Source organism: Canis lupus, chromosome 32, assembly GCF_048164855.1.
Source record: "Canis lupus baileyi chromosome 32, mCanLup2.hap1, whole genome shotgun sequence".
Classification (NCBI taxonomy): domain Eukaryota; kingdom Metazoa; phylum Chordata; class Mammalia; order Carnivora; family Canidae; genus Canis; species Canis lupus.
The window spans coordinates 33,336,242-33,358,508 of NC_132869.1; the positions used below are offsets into that span (position 1 = coordinate 33,336,242).

At 40.4% G+C, this 22,267-nt stretch overlaps 2 protein-coding genes across 9 annotated transcripts in view; one reads left to right on the top strand and one right to left on the bottom strand.

Moving 5' to 3' along the window:
• The window catches only part of HACD3 (3-hydroxyacyl-CoA dehydratase 3), a 40,202-nt gene extending 20,056 nt beyond the window's left edge, over positions 1–20,146 (top strand). For both annotated transcript variants that reach the window (XM_072809195.1, XM_072809196.1), the window contains 8 exons: positions 905–1,069; positions 2,288–2,339; positions 4,606–4,716; positions 11,265–11,392; positions 13,039–13,151; positions 14,810–14,916; positions 15,541–15,672; positions 18,453–20,146. In XM_072809195.1, the coding sequence (XP_072665296.1) occupies positions 905–1,069; positions 2,288–2,339; positions 4,606–4,716; positions 11,265–11,392; positions 13,039–13,151; positions 14,810–14,916; positions 15,541–15,672; positions 18,453–18,529 (885 nt within the window). In that variant the 3' untranslated portion in view covers positions 18,530–20,146. The remainder of the gene's footprint in view (positions 1–904; positions 1,070–2,287; positions 2,340–4,605; positions 4,717–11,264; positions 11,393–13,038; positions 13,152–14,809; positions 14,917–15,540; positions 15,673–18,452) is intronic.
• A 424-nt stretch (positions 20,147–20,570) lies between these two features.
• INTS14 (integrator complex subunit 14) overlaps positions 20,571–22,267 on the bottom strand; it is a 35,340-nt gene continuing 33,643 nt past the window's right edge. For all 7 annotated transcript variants that reach the window (XM_072809189.1, XM_072809192.1, XM_072809187.1 and 4 more), the window contains one exon: positions 20,571–21,438. In XM_072809189.1, the coding sequence (XP_072665290.1) occupies positions 21,187–21,438 (252 nt within the window). In that variant the 3' untranslated portion in view covers positions 20,571–21,186. The remainder of the gene's footprint in view (positions 21,439–22,267) is intronic.

Here is a 22,267-nt window from a genome sequence, read left to right on the forward strand (position 1 = left end):
CTTGGAGCAGAGTTACGTGAGGTAGGTAAAGCCCACGCTGGGGGCTTACTTTCATGTGCCTTTGCTTCGGGGGCAGTGGAAATCAGAACAGGTGGAAGCAGAAAGGAATGAGGGAAGTATAAATGACGTTTCCTTTCTCTCAGAGCTCAAGGGAAGCTTCTCTGACAGGAGAAGAGAGAATCTAATAGAAGGTGTATTTCAGTTTCTGGAATTACACTCTTATCTTTGGGGGCTCGAGCAGATTGATCTCTCCGTGCAGATTTTTGTTTTCGCTGGTTTAATAGTCAGCAGTGGTTTAAGGGGTCGAGAACCTGTCGTGGGTCTTGCTTTAGAGGCAAAGGAAGAGGCCCTTTATATATATATATATATATATATATATATATTTTATAGAAATATAAATTCTTTAGCCTCCAAGAATTTGAGTTTAGTTGGGAGGACACCCTAGGCTGACCCTTGTGTTAGAGTTGTAATGATCCAGCAAGTTCCAGCCTTGAATAGACTTTCCTAAAGGGTTCACCAATGCCAGGGACTGTTGACCATTTGAATTCAGTCGTCTTCATGGGAAGGACATTTGACAAGCAAGATGCCCTGGAAGAGTGAGTGGATATCGTGCGTTGCGTGATGCAGACCTGGCCGGAGGTGCATCTAGTTTCCTCTAGGATAACACAACTGTATGCCTTTCTTACTCTGATTTCCTTCTGTGTCATTCCCTGGAGGAATCAGAGACAGTGCCATTCTTACCAGTTCTTTGCTGTACCAGCCCTTGGTCTGGATGTTCTGAGAACAGAGAATGATGGAGGGGAGCCTTCCTTCTGTGGAGCCACATGGGCTTGGTGCAGTTGCAGGGGGAGGAGTCGGGGATGGGAAGGTGGGGGCATTCTCACATTCTCATGTTCTCTTCTAGCCGGTTTACAAACTGACCCAGAGGCAGGTAAACATCACAGTACAGAAGAAGGTGAGTCAGTGGTGGGAGAGACTCACTAAGCAGGAGAAGCGCCCACTCTTTTTGGCTCCTGATTTTGATCGCTGGCTGGACGAGTCTGATGCAGAAATGGAGCTCAGAGCCAAGGTCAGTAAGGACCCCAAGGAACCCAAGTGATTGGGATGTTATTTGGGCCACCTCAGATACCTATCTGGGTCTGATAGAATAGGGACAAAGTTACAAATTCAGTTAAAGACCTGGAAACATGGTTTTATAGAAGTACTGGTAATATGTTTTGTAGACTGTCCCTCAACTGGGATTGTTGAATATGTTTCTCATGATCAGAGAGGGTAATGGGATTTTGGGGAGGAGGACCACAGAGGTTTCATTCCTATTGTGTTCTCTTCCATTTATTTATTCAATCATTTATTTATATCCATATGGACTGATGAATATTTATTTTATAGTTTGAGTTATAACCCCATACTGTGTTATTTATTTTGTTGTTCATGATGTTCTAGCTTTGGCCATTGGACGCTGTTCCCATTAGTTCTTGTGTCCTTTTTGACAAAGTTCCGTCATTGTGAGGCTTTTGAGGGGAGGGGGGCTTTTTGGGGGGACATCCTTAATTTCCAGCACTATAAGCTGCCCCAGGCTTATCTTGTGTATTCCCAGCTCCAGCCGTAGAGTCAGTCTTTCTTCAAGAAGCTGTTCTTTTTATTTGCGAATAGTAGTGGAAGCCAAGATCTGGGCTCTAGCTGTTGCTTCTAGACCCTCTCAGGTGACAGCATGAAGAACTGTATGTGTGCAGACTGGCCCATACATATACCTATACCTATAAATACAAATATTTTTATACGTATGTATAAACATACCTATATATAAACATGCCTATACCTATAAATATTTCTATATGTATTCATCTGTATTTATATTGACTTGATGTGAGTTCTTACTGATGTTGAGACATGATTTTAGCTTCCAGAAAAATACTAAAAATCTAGAATTGTTAAAACAGTGATCTATTTCCTGCCCTAAAACTCTATTTTGTTTCTATGACTGTGACAAACCTTCTAGGGGTCTTTTCCGGCTCCAATATTCTAAGACTATCCACTTTGTAGTTTGGAAGCCAGCTGATTGGTTTAATTCTGTGAGCATTGGAGGATGGGCATGCTGTGGTGCTACTGTTACCCAGTAAGTCAGGCTTTTTGGCACCATGAACTAGGACGTTTGCCCCAGTGAAGCATGAACACGATTGGAGGAGGTGGCTTTGAGGGTGTCAGGTCACCTATCTAGCATGTGGACTTTTGCAGGCATCTGAGAATTCTAACCTGTATTCTTGGAAAACTTCTGTCCAAATTCTAGGAAGAAGAACGCCTAAATAAACTAAGAATTGAAAGCCAAGGCTCCCCTGAAAGTAAGTTGCTCCTGGTGCTGTGGTTGTTACCAGTTAACTAATGATAGAAATGGGGGTATGGATGTGGTAGGAGAGCTAATACTGTGTACACGAGGTATGAGGAATCCTTAATGTCCAGTGCTTATGCTGTGCATACCCACATCAGAAGCCTCCCTTTTACTGTTTCCCTTCTGTTTGGAGTCTAACATCATTTGAGTGCACCAAAGCTGGTAGAGCAGAATGGAAGAACCATAGTCTCCCGGACTGGCCTAATGTCAGGTGGCAGCAGGCCCTGCAGGTCCTGCATAACATGGAAATACCATGTAGATCCAAGGCCACACTTTTTCCAGCTTGGTGGTGTTCTCCCAGTTGGGATCTTAAGGGCTGTTTCACAGATAAGTTGGGTTGTCAACCTCAAAAAATCTATTCCTGTTTCTCTATGTCCGATCACTTATAAGCAAGAAGCTCTGCACGTGTATTGTCCTCTGGGTGATACAGAGTAAATGCAGCAGCTCTCCATTAACCTCCTGCTGTGTGGAAGCATGGTCGCCAGCCCTTGAGGGGTGGAGCCAATGAATTCATCAGAGCACCTGTTCTCTAAGAGCTTCCATTCCGGGGAGAGGACCATGAAACTCTGTATAAAATGCATGCTGAAAAGCAAAATAAAAGGCTTCCTTTTGTCCATATGTTTTCAAGTTTTAGTGGCACTTCTGTGGCATGCTGTAGGTAAGGAAGGGGAAAGTTTTAGAGTAGTTGTTTTCAAACTATGTCCCCTGGTCCCCAGGGGTTCCCAGGATGCTTAGGAGGGATAGCCAAGCAAGCAGGTCCACTTCAACCAGAATAGCTCTGCTTTTGTGTTTTATGTGTTAAGTTCTGAATAAAGTTTGTTTTGAAAAGGAGGCTTCATTGCTTTAGAAAAAGATTTGAACAACTACTCATTTAGAGGAATATTCCTTTAGAAAAACAAAGGAGGGCAGAAGATTAGTGGAGGTAAAGAATAAAGATTTGAGATTAAAATTAATTTTGAGCTTGAAAATTATTTGAAATTTACGTTAATTTTGGGGGAATTGAGAAGGATACACTTTAAAACCATGTAAAAATGGTTACATAGGGATTTTTGGAATGTTAGATAATGCTTTCACTGTTTTATCTAAATTCATGATGTTTCCTGATAAAATAAGTTCTTTAGGATGGTGAAGAAAAAGCCTTAGTTAAAGTGCTGTGAAAAGTCTGACTCTTGGGTCCTTATTACTAGATTGCTTTTGATGGAGCACACTATTGAGTGTGGTCATTTGAGTATCAGCCGAGGGGTTATGTGCAAAGTGTCTGTAGCCTAGGAATAAATACGTAGCAGCAAGTTCTGAACTCCATAGCTCTTCTCTTGAGAATTATCCTTACCTTTGCCCCACTCCCTGGACTCCACTATGATTCTAAGCTCCTTACTTCTTCCTTAACTCTGTAATTGGCTGTGTCTTCACGAGCCTTAGGCTGCAGAGCAAATTAACGTTCCTTATCCTTCTGCCTCTCAATCTGTACTTTGCCTTCTTTGGTCATATCCTCATTCTCCCCGTCTTCCAAAGCCCAGAGCAGGCACCTTGCCATCTCCACTGACCTGCCTGCTCCCCACTTCCCTGGCTCAATATCATTTTCTCACCTTAAGGGTTTCACAAGACAGCTACCTGTTCCTCTCTATCTTGTATTACAGCTTTCAGATTGTAAGTTCTTTGAAGGGACATCAAGTCTTAACATCTTTGAATTCCAGGGGTACCCCTCAGGACCTCTCACGTTGTAGGTGTGCAGTTGATGCTTGGTTGAATGCGTATGTGATCAAATGCCAGAATTCTTTTCTTGTTCTATTTCTGTTTCTCTGAGTTAGTTTGCCATACGTGAACTTAAAAAAAATTGCAAGAACAATTAAACTAGTTTATATGAAAATGACAAGAGCAGGAGCTAAGTGTAGCTCTATTTGCCTTCTACATTGCTTCCTAAGATGGTCATGCTTTGCCAGAAGTAGTTTTTCTTTTTTCTCCTTGGGTTTATTATGTCTGTACATTCAAGCCATGAGGAGAAGGACTGGTAAAGACGTACCTTGGAATGCAGTGTCTATGACTTTACGACTTTCTCTTTGGGCTTAGGAGTGCAGGCTGGTGCAGATCTGGCCAGGTATCTGTTTGGGAGCTCAGGGCACCCAGTGCAAGAGAGGGGTGCAGTCATCCAGGTCTGCCCCACACTCTGCTCCTGCTGCAGCTCTGCTTGTAATAGTTTCTTATCTTGCTTTGCTTTTCAGCTCTTACAAGCTTGAAGAAAGGATACCTGTTCATGTATAACCTCGTGCAGTTCTTGGGATTCTCCTGGATCTTTGTCAACATGACCGTGCGGTTCTTTATTTTGGGAAAAGGCAAGCACAAAATTTCAACACAAACTTTCCTTTTGCCAGTAGTTTAGCCTACTATCCACCGAAGGTATCAATAATACTCTACCTTTGATATTAATAATAACCCCCCCACGTTTGTGTGGCAACTTCCGTGTCTCTGATTTCCCTTGGCCTTGTGAAACAAGCTGACTGGAGATTGTGTCCACTTAACAAGTGAGGGAACAGGCTAAGAAATTGCCCCCATTCATACAGCTGGCCAGAGGTGCCTCTTGGGCTGCGTTCCTTTCTCTGTTCATGACATGGCAGTTCATTTATAACCAAATAAACTTATATGGTATTTCTGGTGCCAAAGTTAATGCAAGTCCAAAAGGGATCTCAAAAAACAAAAACAAAAAGGATCTCACCCTTTGGGAACCTAAGTAGATTCTCAAAGGGGCTATTCCAAAAACGAATGAAAAGACTATCATGATGATATTCATTCTTGACACATTAACTTGTATGGTTTTTTAAAAATTAACTTGTACATTTAACAGAAATTCGGGCAAAAAGTAAATGACAATGGAAAATTTTTGAGAATGTGATCTAAAGTATTCTGAAATTGTATTGTGAACAACAAATAGGTAATAAAATTTGGAGTAGGAAAGGGTAATGGGAGAGCACTTTCTGTCTGATATGAAAGAATGATAATTAAAATGATGTAGCATGAGTATAAGAAGAGAATAACCAATAGAGCAGATAAGATAGTCCAAAAATAGCTCTTATATTTTATATATATATATAAAATGTAAATAAATATATATGTACATTATATATATATATCAGTTATATGTACGATATAAAAGGAATCATGAATCAGTGGAAATGGAAATAGCCAATACATTTTTATTGGGTGGGAATTCTTTTTTTTTTTTTTTTTTAAGTATTTATTTATTCATTCGTGAGCCACAGAGAGAGAGACAGAGACACAGGCCAAGGGAGAAGTAGGCTCCATGCAGGGAGCCCGACGTGGGACTCAATCCTGGGTCTCTCCAGGATCACGCCCTGGGCTGAAGGTGGCGCCAAACCGCTGAGCCACCTGGGCTGCCCTTGGGTGGGAATTCTAATAATGTTTCCAGGAAAAATTGGTTAGGTTTGGGTGCATGAGGGAGGCAAGGAATCTGACTCTTTTCCTCACATTGTATACAAAAATAAATTCCCCTAGAGGATTTAAGAGTCTGTGTCAAAGATTTAAAACATAACAGAAGATCGAATAAATGTTTATAAAAATTTTATGTGGGGGCAGCCCAGGTGGGTCAGTGGTTTAGTGCCGCCTTCAGCCCAGGGCGTTATCCTGGAGACCCAAGATCGAGTCCCACGGCAGGCTCCCTGCATGGGGCCTGCTTCTCCCTCTGCCTGTGTCTCTCTCATGAATAAATAAATAAAATCTTAAAAAAAAAAAATCTCATGTGGAAGGTTAGGGCTTTTTTTTTTTTTTCTTAAGATTTTGTTTATTTATTCATGAGAGAGACACAGGCAGAGGGAGAAGCAGGCTCCCCACAGGGAGCTCAATGTGGAACTCGATCCTGGACTTCAGGATCACGCCCTGAGTTGAAGGCAGATGCTCAACCACTGAGCCACCCAGGTGTCCCAGAAGGTTATTACTTTCTAAGGTAAAAAAGGAGAAATCATAAAGAATAGGTTAATATATTTGACTACATAAAATATCTAAATTCCTATATATCTAAAAATACCTCAGCTAAGATAACACAAAGATTAAAAGTATATTGAGGTTAGTAGCATGGGGATGAGGGTTGGTAGAAAATTGCAACAAATACTAACAAAGGTTGATTACCTGTAAAGAGTTTGTTACAAATTGATTTAAAAATGTATAGACTCTATGGAATAGATAAACAGAAGTCAGGTGCAGGCAGTTCCCAAGAGGGAAACTCTTTAATATACAGAAAAATGTTTAACTCAATAATGACAAAGGAAATAAAAATCAGATTTTTCTTTGTCAGTTTTGCAAAGTTAAAGCAGTACCTAACTCAAGAGGACATATGCTAAAATAGACACTCTGGTGGTCACTGGGAGGGTATAGAAGTACAATGACTCTTTTGGAAAATCATTTGGCAAAGCGTTTCAAGACACTGAACTGTTCGTCACTGATATCCTTGAAACTATAGTAACTGAAACTACAAAAAAAAAGCTTTTTAAAAAACATACACATTTTGGCATTACTTATATTAGTGACAAGTTAGAAACTACCTAGATGCCCATCAGTGAGGGATTACTTTAGCATATTTGCTCAGTGGAATGTTGTGAAGCAGATATAAAGTACTTAAAGAGTTCATATAACATGGAGAAATACGATAGGCTAAAAAATAATATATCAATTTGTTCTTCCATTTTCTTCATATCATATAAAAAGGGGGAAAAACTGAACCAATACATGTAAAAAGAGTGAAAAGAATTCATCATTCGAAAATGGTTTGGATGTGGGTAATTTAGAAATTTGTCCATATTTTGTACAAGAAATAGGAAAAATAGAAGTATAATTGAAAATACAAGCTCTGTTTAAAAAAAGAAAAATGTCCTATAGTCTATTTTATCTTTAGTCCTAAATTTTCCCATCTGAGGTTTGTAGTAAGTGAATTGTCGGTAGCTCTAGAGTCATTTCAAAGAAGTACATGTCATTTGTCCAGCCTTCTTAATGGCCTAGAATTCTGCAAAGCACCAGTGGCAGGCTAGTGAAGAACTTCTCAAATGCCTAGTGTCTTATCGTCACGTGTGACCAAAGGTCTACAGATGAGTTACTTAAAGAAGGCAAGTCTCCAACCTGTGGTTCTTATTACTATGGATTGATCACAAGTTCCATGGAATGAAAGGGACACGCAAATACCTGATAATTTCATTTAACATTGTTAGATTGATTCTCCGTGTACCTGTGCAAGCCTGCAGGCCATTAGGTGATCTAGTCCCAAAGCTCCTAAGTTATCTGGGTCATGTGTTTAAGCTGCTTGGATTTGTAATTTCTATTTTGGCTCTCAGCCCCTTACTAAACCACCTTCTGGAATGGAGCTGCTGGTTTAATTCTTCCCTTACCCGTCCTCAGAAGACGTGATAAGGACCTGGCACCTGGTGCCTTGCACCCAGTTTGCCATTTGCGGTTTTTCCCTTTTGAATGAAGGATGTTGGTAAATGGCAAATTCCACACATAGACTTCGTTTTTCATGTAAACATGTACTTGCTAAACTTGTTGCTGAGGAAACACTAGCAAACTCTTGGGCTTGTCTAGAAACTCTTGTTTGAGCTTACCTAGGTCTCTCTTAAGGAATACTAAGAGCCCAGGCACTCTAATTTTATTTTTTAAAAAGATTGTTCCTGAGGCACCTGAGTGGCTCAGTGGTTGAGCATCTGCCTTTGGCTCAAGGCATAATCCCAGGGTCCTAGGATCCAGTCCTGTATCAGGCTCCCCGCAGGGAGCCTGTACCTCCCTTTCCCTCTACCTATGTCTCTGCCTCTCCCTCTGTGTCTCTCATGAGTAGATAAGATTTTTAAAAAATTAAATTAAAAAAAAATTTCCAATTATAAAAATGTGTTAAAAATACAATGTGTTAATTACAGAAAAATCAGAAAACAAAGACTTAAATAAACACTCTACTGTAATCCCATCTATGAGAGCAACAGATCCTTGGCACCTTCGTGTATATCCTTCCAACCCACAAAGCTTTCTCAGGAGCAAGGAACAATTCCTGATATGGAATTGTGAGATTAAATGGGAGATCATTTTTAAGGATTTCCATGTATACTGTCCAGACAGTATACTGTATTATACTACCACATTATAGTATCTCTCCTCCCATTAACATGAGTGCCTTTTACTGCTTAAAACAGTTTTTTTGTTTTCAAATTATAAAAGTAAACATGGTGATTTAAGCTAATTTGGAAAGAGGGGGAAACCAGGGTAGAGGTGTGGGGGGAGAGAAGAGGAGGTAAATAAGCCGTTGTCCATCACTATTAATATAGCCATACATTTCCTTTTAGTTTTTCTCCTGCAGTTAGAAATTATTATTATTATTATTATTATTTAAAGATTTTATTTATTTATTCATGAGAGACACAGAGAGAGAGAGAGAGAGAGAGAGAGAGGCAGAGACACTGGCAGAGGGAGAAGCAGGCTCCATGCAGGAAGCCCAATGCGGGACTTGATCCCAGGTCTCCAGGATCACACCCTGGGCCGAAGGCAGTGCTAAACCACTGAGCCACCCCGACTGACTTTTTTTTTTTTTTTAAGATTTAGAAATTATAATCCTACTGTGTGTGTCCACAATTTTCTGTCTGGTTTTAAAAGCAAAATTATAAGCATTTTGTTAATAAAATTCTTTGTAATTATCATTTGAGAAATTCAGCATCTATGCCTGAATTGAGACAGGGATGTAAACTCCTAGCAAAGCCACGAGATCTAATTTTTGTTCAGCACATGCCAAATCTTTAGTCACAGCTTTGTGTTTTCCCAACGGGAGGTCTTCATTTTTCAAAGATTTATCTGAGGAGAAATGCCACCTTAATGTGAATCCCCTTAAAATGGACACCAGAATTTCATTGGAAATGTTGACAAAAAGATTTGGTTGGGATTTTATCTTGAAATGGGAGATTTAAAATTGAGAGAATAAGTTGTTTTTGTCTTATATGTAGCAAAATCTAAGTTGCCGTTGTAATTTTACGTTAATTCTTCCAAAGAAAAGAATTCATCTAATTCTGAACTAAATTACTGTTGGAATTTTTCTGTCAAAATTATATGATAACACTATAAACCGTTCTTCATTTCGCATTTGACTTTGTAGCAGGATAGTAGAGCAGATCAGTTTTGCAAAAATATTTAGAGGGCTTCTTTAAGTTTTTTTTGCAAGGGCCTTTTTTATTCAACTGATGTTTAAACCAGATCTTCTGGGGACTCCTACAAATGTCATCTTTGTTGGTCACTGGCCTAACTGTGCCAGGTCCTTGGGGCCAGTCCTTGTATTTCATAGGCAGGGAGCCAAGAACCCTAAACCTCGTGCACGGTGAAGGCAGGCCAAAAGATTGTCCTGCCTGCAATATCAATAGTACCTTGGTTGAGAAACATGGCAAGAAGAATGTAGGAGTGCAGGGTGTCAAGTAAGGATCAGTATGAAAAGTAAAGGATTTTATTTTATGGTCCGCTCACAGCTGATACTGCAATCACAGATGGTCCTATAAGCAATAATTGTCATTTAAAATCATTACATAATATTCCATGAAGTAGCTCTACTGTAGTTTACTCCAACTTTCTATATGCTTAGGTATTCAGACAAACATTACTTTAATATACTTGGGAAAAATGCTTCGGAGAAAGACTTTGTGCCTCAGAAACTTTTGTGGATTTTTTTTTTTCATTTTAGATTTTGTAGTTAGGATAGATTCTTAAAATAAGAGTTATTAAGATGAAATATGTAAAATGCAAATAAAGTTTTTGAAAGTTTTATTCACTACTTTTGGACCTCTGCGTTTATTTATGATTGTACAATTTTGAGATTTTCATAGGCTAGATTGCATTCAGTATATGTGCTATAATTTAATTTTGAATCCAGTGAGATAATGGATCTGACCAGACTGATCTCCGGCCTGTTACATTGGCTTTTCAGCTTATAGTAACTGAAGGAAATCTAGGTATGCTTTCTTTTCCTTGCCTTTTATTTTTTTTTATTTATTTATTTATTTATTTATTTATTTATTTATTTATTTATTTATTTATTTATTTATTTTTTAAGATTTTATTTATTTATTCATGAGAGACACACACAGAGAGAGAGAGAGAGAGAGAGAGAGAGAGGCAGAGACACAGGCAGAGGGAGAAGCAGGCTCCATGCAGGGAGCATGACGCGGGACTCGATCCCGGGTCTCCAGGATCACGCCCTGGGCTGAAGGCAGCGCTAAACTGCTGAGCCACTGGGGCTGCCCTTTCCTTGCCTTTTATTTATTTATTTTTTTAATTTTTATTTATTTATGATAGTCACACAGAGAGAGAGAGAGAGGCAGAGACACAGGCAGAGGGAGAAGCAGGCTCCATGCACCGGGAGCCCGATGTGGGATTCGATCCCGGGTCTCCAGGATCGTGCCCTGGGCCAAAGGCAGGCGCCAAACCGCTGCGCCACCCAGGGATCCCTTTTTATTTATTTATTTATTTTTAATTTTTTAATTTCCTTGCCTTTTAAAATGAGAAGGACATACAGGGTTTATGTGTTAACTTTCTAATAACTAGTAGAGTTCACTATTCATGACCTCACAGGCTTGTTCCCACCGGCTTAGTTTGGAGAGTAAACTTGAGTCTGACTGGCTGTTTATTATACTTATCTTTAAATTCCTTTCATGCAAGGAGTTATCTAGTTTGAGAAATAATTCTGTTGGAATTAGCTACTTGACTTACCCTTTATTTTTGTTTTGGGTTTCTTTCTTTTTTTTTTTACTTACCCTTTTAAAAAAATATTTTATTTAAATTCAACTTGCCAACATATAGTATAACAGCCAGTGGTCATCCCATCGTGACTTACCCTTAATGTATCTTTGTCCCATAGAGTCCTTCTATGACACATTCCATACCTTGGCCGACATGATGTATTTCTGCCAGATGCTGTCAGTTGTGGAAACTATCAATGCAGCAATTGGCGTCACTAAGTCACCAGTGATCCCTTGTCTTATCCAGGTACTGAACAGTTGACCTCAGATTTCAGTGTTTAGTAGGTATGCTGTAATTAGCTGGGAAGTCTCAATGCATAAAAATCTCTCTTTGCACAGGAGTAGCATGGTTTTCTCTGAACAAGGAGGAAAACTCAAAGCCCAGGGATATTTTCCAAAGTAGACTTTTACCATTTCCAGTCTGGTTGGTTTGTTTATAACATCTTAAAATCACAAAGTTATAAAAAGGCTTTAAGATGAGGGGAACCTGATTCTCAAGCAGAAGCAGAAAAACTTACCCACAATCTTTTCAGGTAGAGATGTGCTTGGTCTGCTCCCAGCTTGAGTAGGTGAAGGCATTGCAATCCTAGGAGCTCTTTGCACTTTGGGCTTTCTTCCATAGATGCAGGGGACTCTTTTGACTGATATGGGGATTCCCCCCTCCCTCAATACATCTGTATTTTCTAGTATTTGGAAGATTGCTATCAGGAACAGGGCATCAAAGTCTTTTAACTTCCTTGCCCTATTTCCTCACCATGAGATTATATACTATTAAATCCCACCTACCCAGACTCAGGGGGAAACAGGTGATTGCTGGTTAGTCTCTTCTGGAGTATTCTTTCTATAGTTCTACCCTTCTCTGGTACATCAGCTCTGGCATTCTGATAGTATCAATGGCATGGGTAAAGGGTGATTGTAACCCTTGTTACTCCTGGGTTCTCTGTTCTTGGATAGAGAGGCTGTTTTGTTCAGTCTAAAAAATCAAAGAGGATAAGCGAGTGACCCGCTCATGTGGAATAGTATTTTTTGTAGATCAAAGGGTAGTGCAGGTAAGCATGAGGCTAGAATTTCTAGGGTGGAGTGGAAGGGAGGGGTTCGGTATCATCACAGCGCACGGCTCTGGGGAGTGCCATTCATGTAGAATGCAGCGTGAGCCGAGCCTCCTGGTGTTGGACAGCACCATACGTGCCAACATGGATGCGTCTTGGAAGCATAACAACAGTAAGAAACAAGTCACAGAATAATACGATCTATTTCAGAAAGTTTAAAAACAGAGTGAAAAAAACCAGGCAAGAGTGAAACAGGATACTATTTAGAACTACGTACATAAGCAGTAAACCTATAAAGGGAAGCAATGGAATGGTTAACACGAGATAGTAGTTACTTAGGGGTGACTGCCACACTGGTAACGCTCTGGATCTAAACTTGGGGTCTGCAGACACAAGTGGGCTTCTGGCAGCGTTCTTTAAACTGCATCTGAATGTGTGTGAGCATTTTTGAAAATACGCTATTTGTGATGATATATTTACACACTATACACAGTCTATTCAGAAAGACTGCTTTGGGTACTTTAACTTGCTCCAAAACTGGAGCAGAAGCTTAACTAGCTGAGCTCAGCCTTTTTCTTTCCTTTTTAAAAAGATTTTGTTGCTTTTTAATTTTTTAAGTAATCTCTACCCGCCCCCCCCCCCCCCCCCCCCCCAGTGTGGGGCTTGAATTTCACGACCCTGAGATCAGGAGTTGCCTGCTCCACCGACTGAGCCAGCTAGGCAGCCCTCAGTTTTTTTCTATTTACCTTGAATTTAGAGGCACTAGGTTTTAGATAATGCATTTATATAGTTTTTGTAGAATATATATTTAAACTTTTTCCTCTCTTGTGGATTCTTTTAATAGCTTCTTGGAAGAAATTTCATTTTGTTTATCATCTTTGGCACCATGGAAGAAATGCAAAACAAAGCTGTGGTTTTCTTTGTGTTTTATTCGTGGAGTGCAGTTGAAGTTTTCAGGTGGGTAGAAATGCCAGCTTGGTAGTTTGAATGCTTCTCCCTCTTCTGGAGCAGCTCTTTTCTGGAGGGAGTTTTATTTGGAGTCTCATTTGGTTTGAGATTAAGGTTCCATGAGTGGAGAGCTCTAGCTGCATCTGTGTGCTCTGCAAAGATGAGGCATTTTTTTTGTTTTGTTTTGTTTCTAAAGATTTTATTTGAGAGAAGAGAGGGGCCACAAGGAGGGGGAGGCGGCAGGGAGAGGGAGAAGGAGGCTCCCCACAGAGCAGGGAGTCTGATGTGGGGCTTGATCTCAGGACCCCAGGATTATGGCCTGAGCTGAACGCAGATACCTAACCGACTGAGCCACCCAGGCGACTGAGCCATGTTTTTTTTGTTGTTGTTTTTGTTTTTTTTTGTTTTTTTTTTTAAAGCAGTCATTAGATCATAGATGGTACCAGCCTGGGCACTGGCGAGCAGAGGGAGGGAGTCAAGAGATGCAGAGAAGGGAAAGACCCATCTTACCATCTTACCCTTCAGGATCTTGCTGTTTTGTTGGAAAGAGGGCTCATCCACATGGGAAAATTTTGAAAGGGGAAGAAATGTGGAGGGAGTAGGCAGGTTGGATGGAACCAGTGAAGACCAGCCTACTAGAAGAATGATGGAAATATATCTTTTACTACAAGATTACTGAAGTTTGAATCAACCCCTTATCTGAATCTGCCATTCTCAGTCGTCAGTAGGAAAAATATCTTTAACAACAACAATGAAAATATTAAAAGTAGAGGTATTTTTCTCTACCCGACCATACATAGTCCATTTCTTTTTTGGTCAGGTGGAGCAAGGGTTTTGCAGACTGACTCCTCAGCTCTGGGTTTGGAGATATTTTGGCAAAGTTAATAGTTGAGAGGGAGAAGAGGCGGGAGCAGCCCTAGATTGTGTCTTAACTGTGCTCTGAATAGTATCCCGTATACCCTCTAATCTACTAATACAGAGGTGAAAGAGATTATAAAAACTTAATATTAACTCTGGGAAGAAAAATTTCTTTTTTGTTATCTCTTTTTTAAAAAGAGTGTATCTACTTCTAGGTTAGGAGTCTTTTGTATACTTTAATTTTGAATTTTTTTTTGTTTTATTTTTAAGTGGGAGAAGGGCAGAGTTCTGGAGAAGAGAGAGAATCTTTTTTTTTTTTTTTTTGTTTTTTGAGGAGAGAGAATCTTAAGCAGACTCCACACTCAATCTCATGACCCTGAGATCATAACCTGAGCTAAAATCAAGAGTGACACTTAACCAACTGAGCTACCCAAGGGCCCCATATACTTTGATGGCATTCCTTTATCCAGAGATAAATTATCAAGGTGTCTGTCATCCTTACCTACTTAGAACATAAATCAGAACTTAAAAAGCAAAGAGCTTTTGAACATTCATTCCATATACTGAACTATTCCAAAGACGGTTCCTTTACGACCTAAACTTAGTCTGCCATCAAAGAGAGTTCACATCCACTGAAAATTGGGAGAAGAGTGTGATGGGAGTTTGTGAGTAGACAGCCCAGGACTATAATTCTGTTCTGAAGAAGCCGTGTGTGGCTCATTGTGAAATTAGTCTTCTTGAATGATGCTCTAGGGTTGCATTGAGGACCTGAAGTAGCTTTTCACATCTGAATTCCTTATTTTCAATAGGTACCCCTTCTACATGCTTTCCTGCATTGACATGGATTGGAAGGTGCTCACATGGCTTCGTTACACTGTGTGGATCCCCCTGTATCCTCTAGGATGTTTGGCAGAAGGTACTTTCTGTTCAGCACTAGGTTTTATAAGCTTGGTTCCAAAGGATAGCTGAGCTGATAGGCCAAAGCTTTCTTCCTTCCTCTGCCAGCCTTAGTCGGATATACGGGTGTTAGACTTTTTAAGAATTTCTTTCTTGTGGCTTCCTTCCATAAAACTCCTGGTACCCGGACTATTCCAGGGAAATAGCTCATTTTTGTAAGGTTTGGAAGCTGGGTGTTCATGTATTGCATGCTTCCTATTTATATGGTATTTAGAGTTTTCCAAAGCAGGTTCTCACAATGACTTCATTTTATTCTAACAAACACCTAGTGAGTGAGGCAGGTAGGGATTTTTCTCTCCCATTTTATAGAATAGAAAACCATAAGCTCAGTGCTATCAAAATGGATGTTCCAAAAAAAAACCAAACAAACAAACAAAATGGATGTTCCTCCTTCATATTGTCAGCTTGGAGGCTCATCTTTTGTAAAAACTAGGGAGAGAAATGAAACAGGTACCAAGAGGGAGGAAGCATTTTCAGCACAGCTGGAACCGAAACTGGGGTGGGGTGGGGGGGTTAGAAGCTTCTCTCACTAGATGGTACTGTATCTCATTTGCTTCTGACAAGTTCTTGTTTCTGCTTTCAGCTGTCTCAGTGATCCAGTCAATTCCAGTATTCAACGAAACAGGAAGATTCAGTTTCACATTGCCATATCCGGTGAAAATCAAAGTTAGATTTTCCTTTTTTCTTCAGATTTATCTTATAATATTATTTTTAGGTAAGTATTGGCTTTTCCCTGTTACTTCTTAGAGGATAGAGTTAAATGACTCAAAGTTTTCAAAGCCTTTAGTAGGCTTGTTATTTCCAGAAGAGTAGTATAGAGTTAAAAATATTATTTTATAAAACAAACCCATGAGGAGAATATGCTATATATTTCTTCCAAATCACCAGTGGGTGAGTTTATATTCTTGGCATGCTCTCAGTCACTGGGAATGTACCATATCTCATGTTTAAAACAATGTAAGAAGCTCTTTAGAAGTAGACTAAGAAGCATATTTTAATTTTACTAATTTTATGACACATTGCTTATCCAGAGTGTTCAGAGGTTATTGTATAATACCACTGGCAGCAAAGAAGGAAGAAGGCAGCCAAGGCCTCTGAGCAGCTAAGATATGTCATAAAGCTTCCATCTAATAATAAGGCCCCCCCTGCTGCTCATGTAAAACCTGCTTATATGTTAAGTTTCTTTGATATAAAATCTCAGATCTTTGCCTTAATTCCTAAAAACTAAGAACTAAAAGAAGTAAACCTAATTATTGCAAATATGAGAAATTTAAAAGCCTTCCTGACCAGAAGGACTGTTTTAGATGAAGTTCTAATGCATTTAATATAATTTACATATTTCTCTCTGTTTTAGTTCATAGAAATCTTAAGGTGGCCCTAATTAAGTAGGACTGTCTGGTCTTCTAGCAACAGGCTATGACAACAGATAGTATGTTAGTTATCTACTGCTGTGGTAACAAATTACCCCAAAACTTAGCAGCTGAATACTGACAATGTTCAGTGACAACAGCCGACAGTGAACACTTATTATCGCATATGGCTTCTGAGGGTCAGAAAGCAGCCTAGCTGGGTGGCTTAGAGTCCCTCTGAGGTCTCTGTCAGGGGCTGCGGTTTCTGCAGTCTTGACTGGGATTGGAAGATCTGCTCCAGCTCACTCATGGAACTGTGAACAGGAGGCTTCAGTTTCTTGCCACAGTACTTCTCCATGTGGCTGCTTGGGACATGGCTTCCCACAGAGCAAGTGGTTTGAGGGCCAGAAGCCACACTCTTCATTTTTTGCCTTTAAAAAAAAATTTATTTTTTTAATAGAAATATATTTGACATAAAATTGTGTAAATTTAAGGTATACGTGTTGATTTGGTTCATCGATATATTGTAATGATTACCATTGTAGACACGATTTGCACCTTTATCAGGTCCATACTGCCTTCTATCCCCTCATCTCAGAAGTGACATACCACCACTTTTGCCATATACTGTTGGTTACACAGTCCTACCTGGTACAGTATGGGAGGGGATACACAAGGGTAGGAGATACAGGAGGTAGGATCACTGGGGACCATCTGGGAGGCTAGCTGCCCCAGTGAGAGGAAGACCATGAAAAGTATATCCAAGAAACTCAGTGGTCTTGATCATTTAGGACTGGGGGACAAGAGACCCACACCCTTAGGAGCCCCTTAGGGTACCAGCACATGGCAAAGCACAAGTTACATTATGGGTATAGACCATCTGCCAAAGGTTGGTTGGTTGGTTATTTCTTTCTTTCTTTCTTTATTTGCTAAAGGTGAAATTTTATTCAATTTCTCCTTCTTTTCTATTTCAGAAAGGGTGTAATTTATTTCAGAAAGATTTCTAACCAGAAAATGTTAAAATGTTTGGCTCTTGAAGGGAGTATGCTTCAGTTTGGAAAATGCACTTATTAAAAGAGTTCTTTACCTCTACTACTGGATAAAGCTAGTGTTACTGCAACTAGGCTCCATGAGGTGTGCATACTGAACGTGTTCAAGAGGAATAAGTATTGGAAGGACCCTTGAAATATTTTACTAGAAAAGTTAGAAGGGTAATATTTTAATGTGCATTAACCCTAGTGCCTTTTCTTCATTTTGTACACTCCAGTTTACAAGGTTTTATATTCATATTGCTTTTGACCACAATGTAGTTTTTCTTATTCTTTAGAATGAAATAAATTTCAAATTTGTGTAATTTAGAAGTACACTCAGTTACATTAGCATATAGATTAAAGTGCTTTTGTAAACATAACATTCATTCTCTCGTTAGTAAGCCTGTAAATTAGGTGTTGTTAACCTTCTTGTACAATGAGGAAACTGAGGTGGGGCTAAGCCACAGAACTTGTTAGTGGTCAAGTAGGATTAAAAGTTTTTTCTGACTCTGAAATCCTGCGATTTTCTAATTTACTTCCTAGAAAAGTGTTTCATACCTTTAAGACTGTTGCTTAATACAGGTTATTGTGTAGCCTTGAATCAAAAATTGGGTTTTTTATTCAGATTTCTATATTTCATTTAATGTAAATCTTAACCTTGAAAGAAAGAACAAAGGAAAACTGAACTCTTATTAATGAGATGTTTAGGAGTGAAGTATACTGATGTCTGTAGCTTACAGTGAAATACATCAAAAATGAGATGGCGATGGGTAGGCGATAAAGTGAATATAATAAAAAGTTAAAGTTGTAGATCTAAGTGTTGGTTTACTGTACACTATGATTGAAAATTTTCATATTAGAATACGGGAGAAGAGGAAATAGTAAACCCACTGGGGACAAAGTGAGTGGTCTCTAGTGCACTGACGATAACTTGTTCAGAGTTAACAATTCCCGAGCACCCTGCAGTAGTAAGCACGGTGCTGTGGGGATGAGGATAAGCAGCCATCTGGAGATAGTCCCTGCCCCAGAAGCTTCTGGTTATAAACATAGACCAAGATGCCCTCAGTCTTTTCCCTTGGTCCCTCATTGTCTTTTTTTTCTTTTTTCTTTTTCAGGGTTGTACATCAATTTCCGTCATCTTTACAAACAGCGCAGGCGGCGCTTTGGACAAAAAAAGAAAAAGATCCACTGAAAAGAGAAATTTAGATGATTTCTTGCCAGTTTGAGCCTAATCTATAATTCTTACAGTTTTACCTTCTTGTACTGATGTAAAAGTTTTTTTAAAGTTAAATGATTAAATTCTCAGTGAGGCTATATATATATATATATATATATATATATATATTACCCTTTTCTCCAGTAACATTCCTGAATATCTGTATTATCTTAGTGTAATACTTGCATGACATGGATTCCTGATACCTGAGGACAGGTTTGTTCTTGTGTGTTCCATTAATGACAGCAAAAGACTCACTCAGCCCTACCCCCATGTACTCCTTGTCCTGTCGCTCTCACATGGGCCAGAGATCTTTCTTCAGTGCCCTAACCCTACCAGGTACTGGCCATTCTCATAGCTGGGATTTGTTCATTTCAGCGGTTGCTTGTGATAAAAACAAGCACTGTTGCCTGTGAAAGTGATTCAGGCAGTACCTTACACATTCTGTACCCAAGAGGTGACTTGTGAAGTGGGGTGGCCTTGATTTTTTTTTTTTTGAAAATCAAGTTTGACTTAGGCACTGATAAAACATTTCTGAGTCTGAGTGGGGCCAGAGAACACAGATTACTCCTGATCATCTTTTGGCTTCTAACACCACCTGATAGGACAGGGCTTACCTGTGTGCACACTGAGGAGGCACAGAATGGGGAGAAACCAGTCAGAACCTTGGAACACCATGATCACCTACTTCATTCCGAGCTAAGTCAGAACTATTTTCAACACTAACGATGGAACATTAGTTTAGAAAACCGTGAGATTCTAAGAGTTCCAAACCCAAGTGTGCTACAGGGTGTCCGAAGGGTCCACCTGGTAGGTAGTAACAGCTGCTGGCAGTGCAGCCTGTAGCAACCTGGGAGCGGATGAAACACACCTACAAGACAGTCGTGAAACAGCTTTCTTCCTTCCTCTGCCTTGGCTGAGTCCATTTACTTGTATACCTGTCAGAGTGACGGGCGGAACGGACCCCAAAAACACCTGCCTTTGTTCTGTTGTTTCACTCTTCTCTCAGAGAGTGAAATCAGAGTAAGAACTCTGGCTGGAGGAGCTTAACAAAGCTTCCTGGCGGGAAACCCACCAACAGAGAAACTGAGAGAAAGGTTGACATTGTAAAGTTTGGCCATTGTCAAAAACATTGTTTGCTCTACTACATTCCAAGTAAAATATGTGTTAGAAGTGATGCTTGTATAAAAGAATATAAGAGCACGAGAGCTTTCTGTTCTGTATTCCTATTGTCCTTGGGGGAAAGGAGACTCTGTGAGTTGTGCTCTTTCTCTGGGCCCGACATGGGAATGTGGGTTTGACCTAAAAACATCTAACTAGCACAGGTTGGCTGGTTTTGTTGTTTTTTTTTAACAAGTTCATTGCACTGACGGGTATTTTGCATGTCTGTAACTTCTGTCAACATTTGTTTGTGTTAACTTCTGATGTTCTTTCAACTGACTTTGTTTACTTGGCCAGATCAGCTTTGCAGCACATGCTGCATCTTTGTGGCAGAGTCCTGTACTCTTAGTGATTGTTCTAAACTTCTTTATTGCTGTCTGAGAAAGCAAAAGATTGTGTATTTCTATTAAACATTTACAATCAAAATCCTAATAGCCTGTGTTTACAGATCATTTAGTCTGAGAGGTTGTCAAGCTGTCAATGAGAAAGTCCTTTGTTCAGACAAAATAGTAGATAGCCTGGTGAAATGTTGAACTCAGCATGTTAAAGGGTTGCTTGGGTTGAGGCCTGCAGGAGTGATCCCTCAGGAAATCCAGAGTGATCTGAAAAGCACTGATGACAGAAAACTCGGAGAAGTTATGTGACTTGCCAACGTTACGAAGCTAGCTAATGGATTGGTACCGTTTCCACTTGGGTGGAACCTGGCGTAGGCAGAGACCTAACCAGAAACAGGGATGTCCGCATGGAACCCAAGGAACTCAGGATTTACGAATCTGGCCACTTAGGAAGCTGAAATTACATTCAGATGCTAGGACAGGCTGAAAGGCAAGGACCCATTAGTTTCCCAGGGAATCTGTTTTATAGAAAATGAAGTATTTTATTTTCATCAAAAAACAGAACAAAACTTGAAGCAACAGGAATCATTTTACACATTCCTGGTTGCTGTTGAAAAGTCATGTCAAGACATACCAAAAGCACCAAAGGGTTATTACCATCAAGGTTTTGCCCGAGTTCTAAGGTTCTGAAACTTAATAGTGTTGGGCTTGTACTTAGCAAATCCCAGACGATTTGGGCTGCTCATTCCAAGGACAGAAGTGGGAAAATATCCAAATGGTTGGGAGAGGAGAAGCCAGAGAACCCTCGCTGATTAGGTTTCCTGAGAAGTGGGGAGAGCTCTGTGCTCAGCAGTCTTTTAAGTTTCTCAGGAGATGTGCTCATCATGAGAGCAACAGTGGATTTCTGGGCTTAAAGACTCAGCCCCAGAAAGCGTAGGTCAAAGCCCAAGCAGCCAACCACCCTTCAGAACCCTCCTCAGGTTCGAGCAGTCACTGAAACTCAGAAGCCAGTACTTCTGAGGCAGCCTCAGAGGGTCTTTAGGTGGTTCTTACAGAGGTGAACGAATTGGAAAGTTTTTACCCCCAAGTCATTTTCACCTGTCATGAAAAAAAGAAGGCAGGTTCCCATAGTCAGCGTCACATCCTTTCAGCGCTGCTCCCAGAGAAGTCTGTGTGCAACGGTGTGATGTTGTGCTCATAGCCGGCATACTCGGAGGTGCCAGTACTGGCCAGCTTGAGCTGCTGCGCGGCATGGGTCAGCTGGAATGCGGCGTCTGGGTGCGCTGTGTCGGGCAGCAGCGTGCACTCCCTTTCCAACATGTCAGCCACCCCTTTTAGCAGATCCAGGAAACCAAATGCCAGGGCAGCCTTTCGTAAACGGTTTAGCTCCTGAAACGATCGAAAACCCCCACCAATGTTTACGAAATGCATTTTCCTTATCACATACTTACCAAGTGCTCTCAACTCAGTAAGTTTTTCTGGATCCCCTAATTTGAGCATTTTTATAGGAGAACAAATGCTTGTAGAGATGCCAGTAACAAGAGAGTGTGATGACATGATGGGAGTTCCTCTACAGGTGATCAGAAAGCTGGCTGGCTGAGACACAGGTGGTCATCACCACAGCTGATAAGCACTTACACCAAACACGAGACACTTTGCGCACATTTCATTCACTCATAACTCTCAAGTGAATGACTTTTCCTGTTACTCAGCCATGGAAAAGGCTAGTCCCAAACCTCAGGGGCTCTGAACCCTCTAACCTCCTTCCTGACTGGGCCTTAGGCCAAACAACAATGAACATGTTTGGTGGAGGTTCTGAAAGATTCAAGAAGTCTGACCTGAAAGATTTCACAAAAAGAAGGGTCGGGTAGTGGATGGAAACTGAAATTCAAAAAGCCCCGTCAACCACTTAGCAGCAGTGCAATCTAGGCCAATTGTGTAGCCTCTCCAGGTCTTAGTGGTCTCATGCACAAAGCAAGAAGGATGGCCTCCTCCTCGTCCTCTGTAGGGGCTGACGCAGTTGCCTGGCTGAGGCCCTTCCACATCTGATAGTGGGATTGTATACAGCTGGAAGTGGGCTTTCTGACCATCTCGCTACTATCACCTGTTAGCAAGATTAAAGTTCAGCAGAAGGCCAAAGCAGGAGTACGCCTTCTTGAGTAGACAGTTGACAAATGTGTGCAGGCAAGAGAGGGACTACCCCCAAGGAGTGGTCACA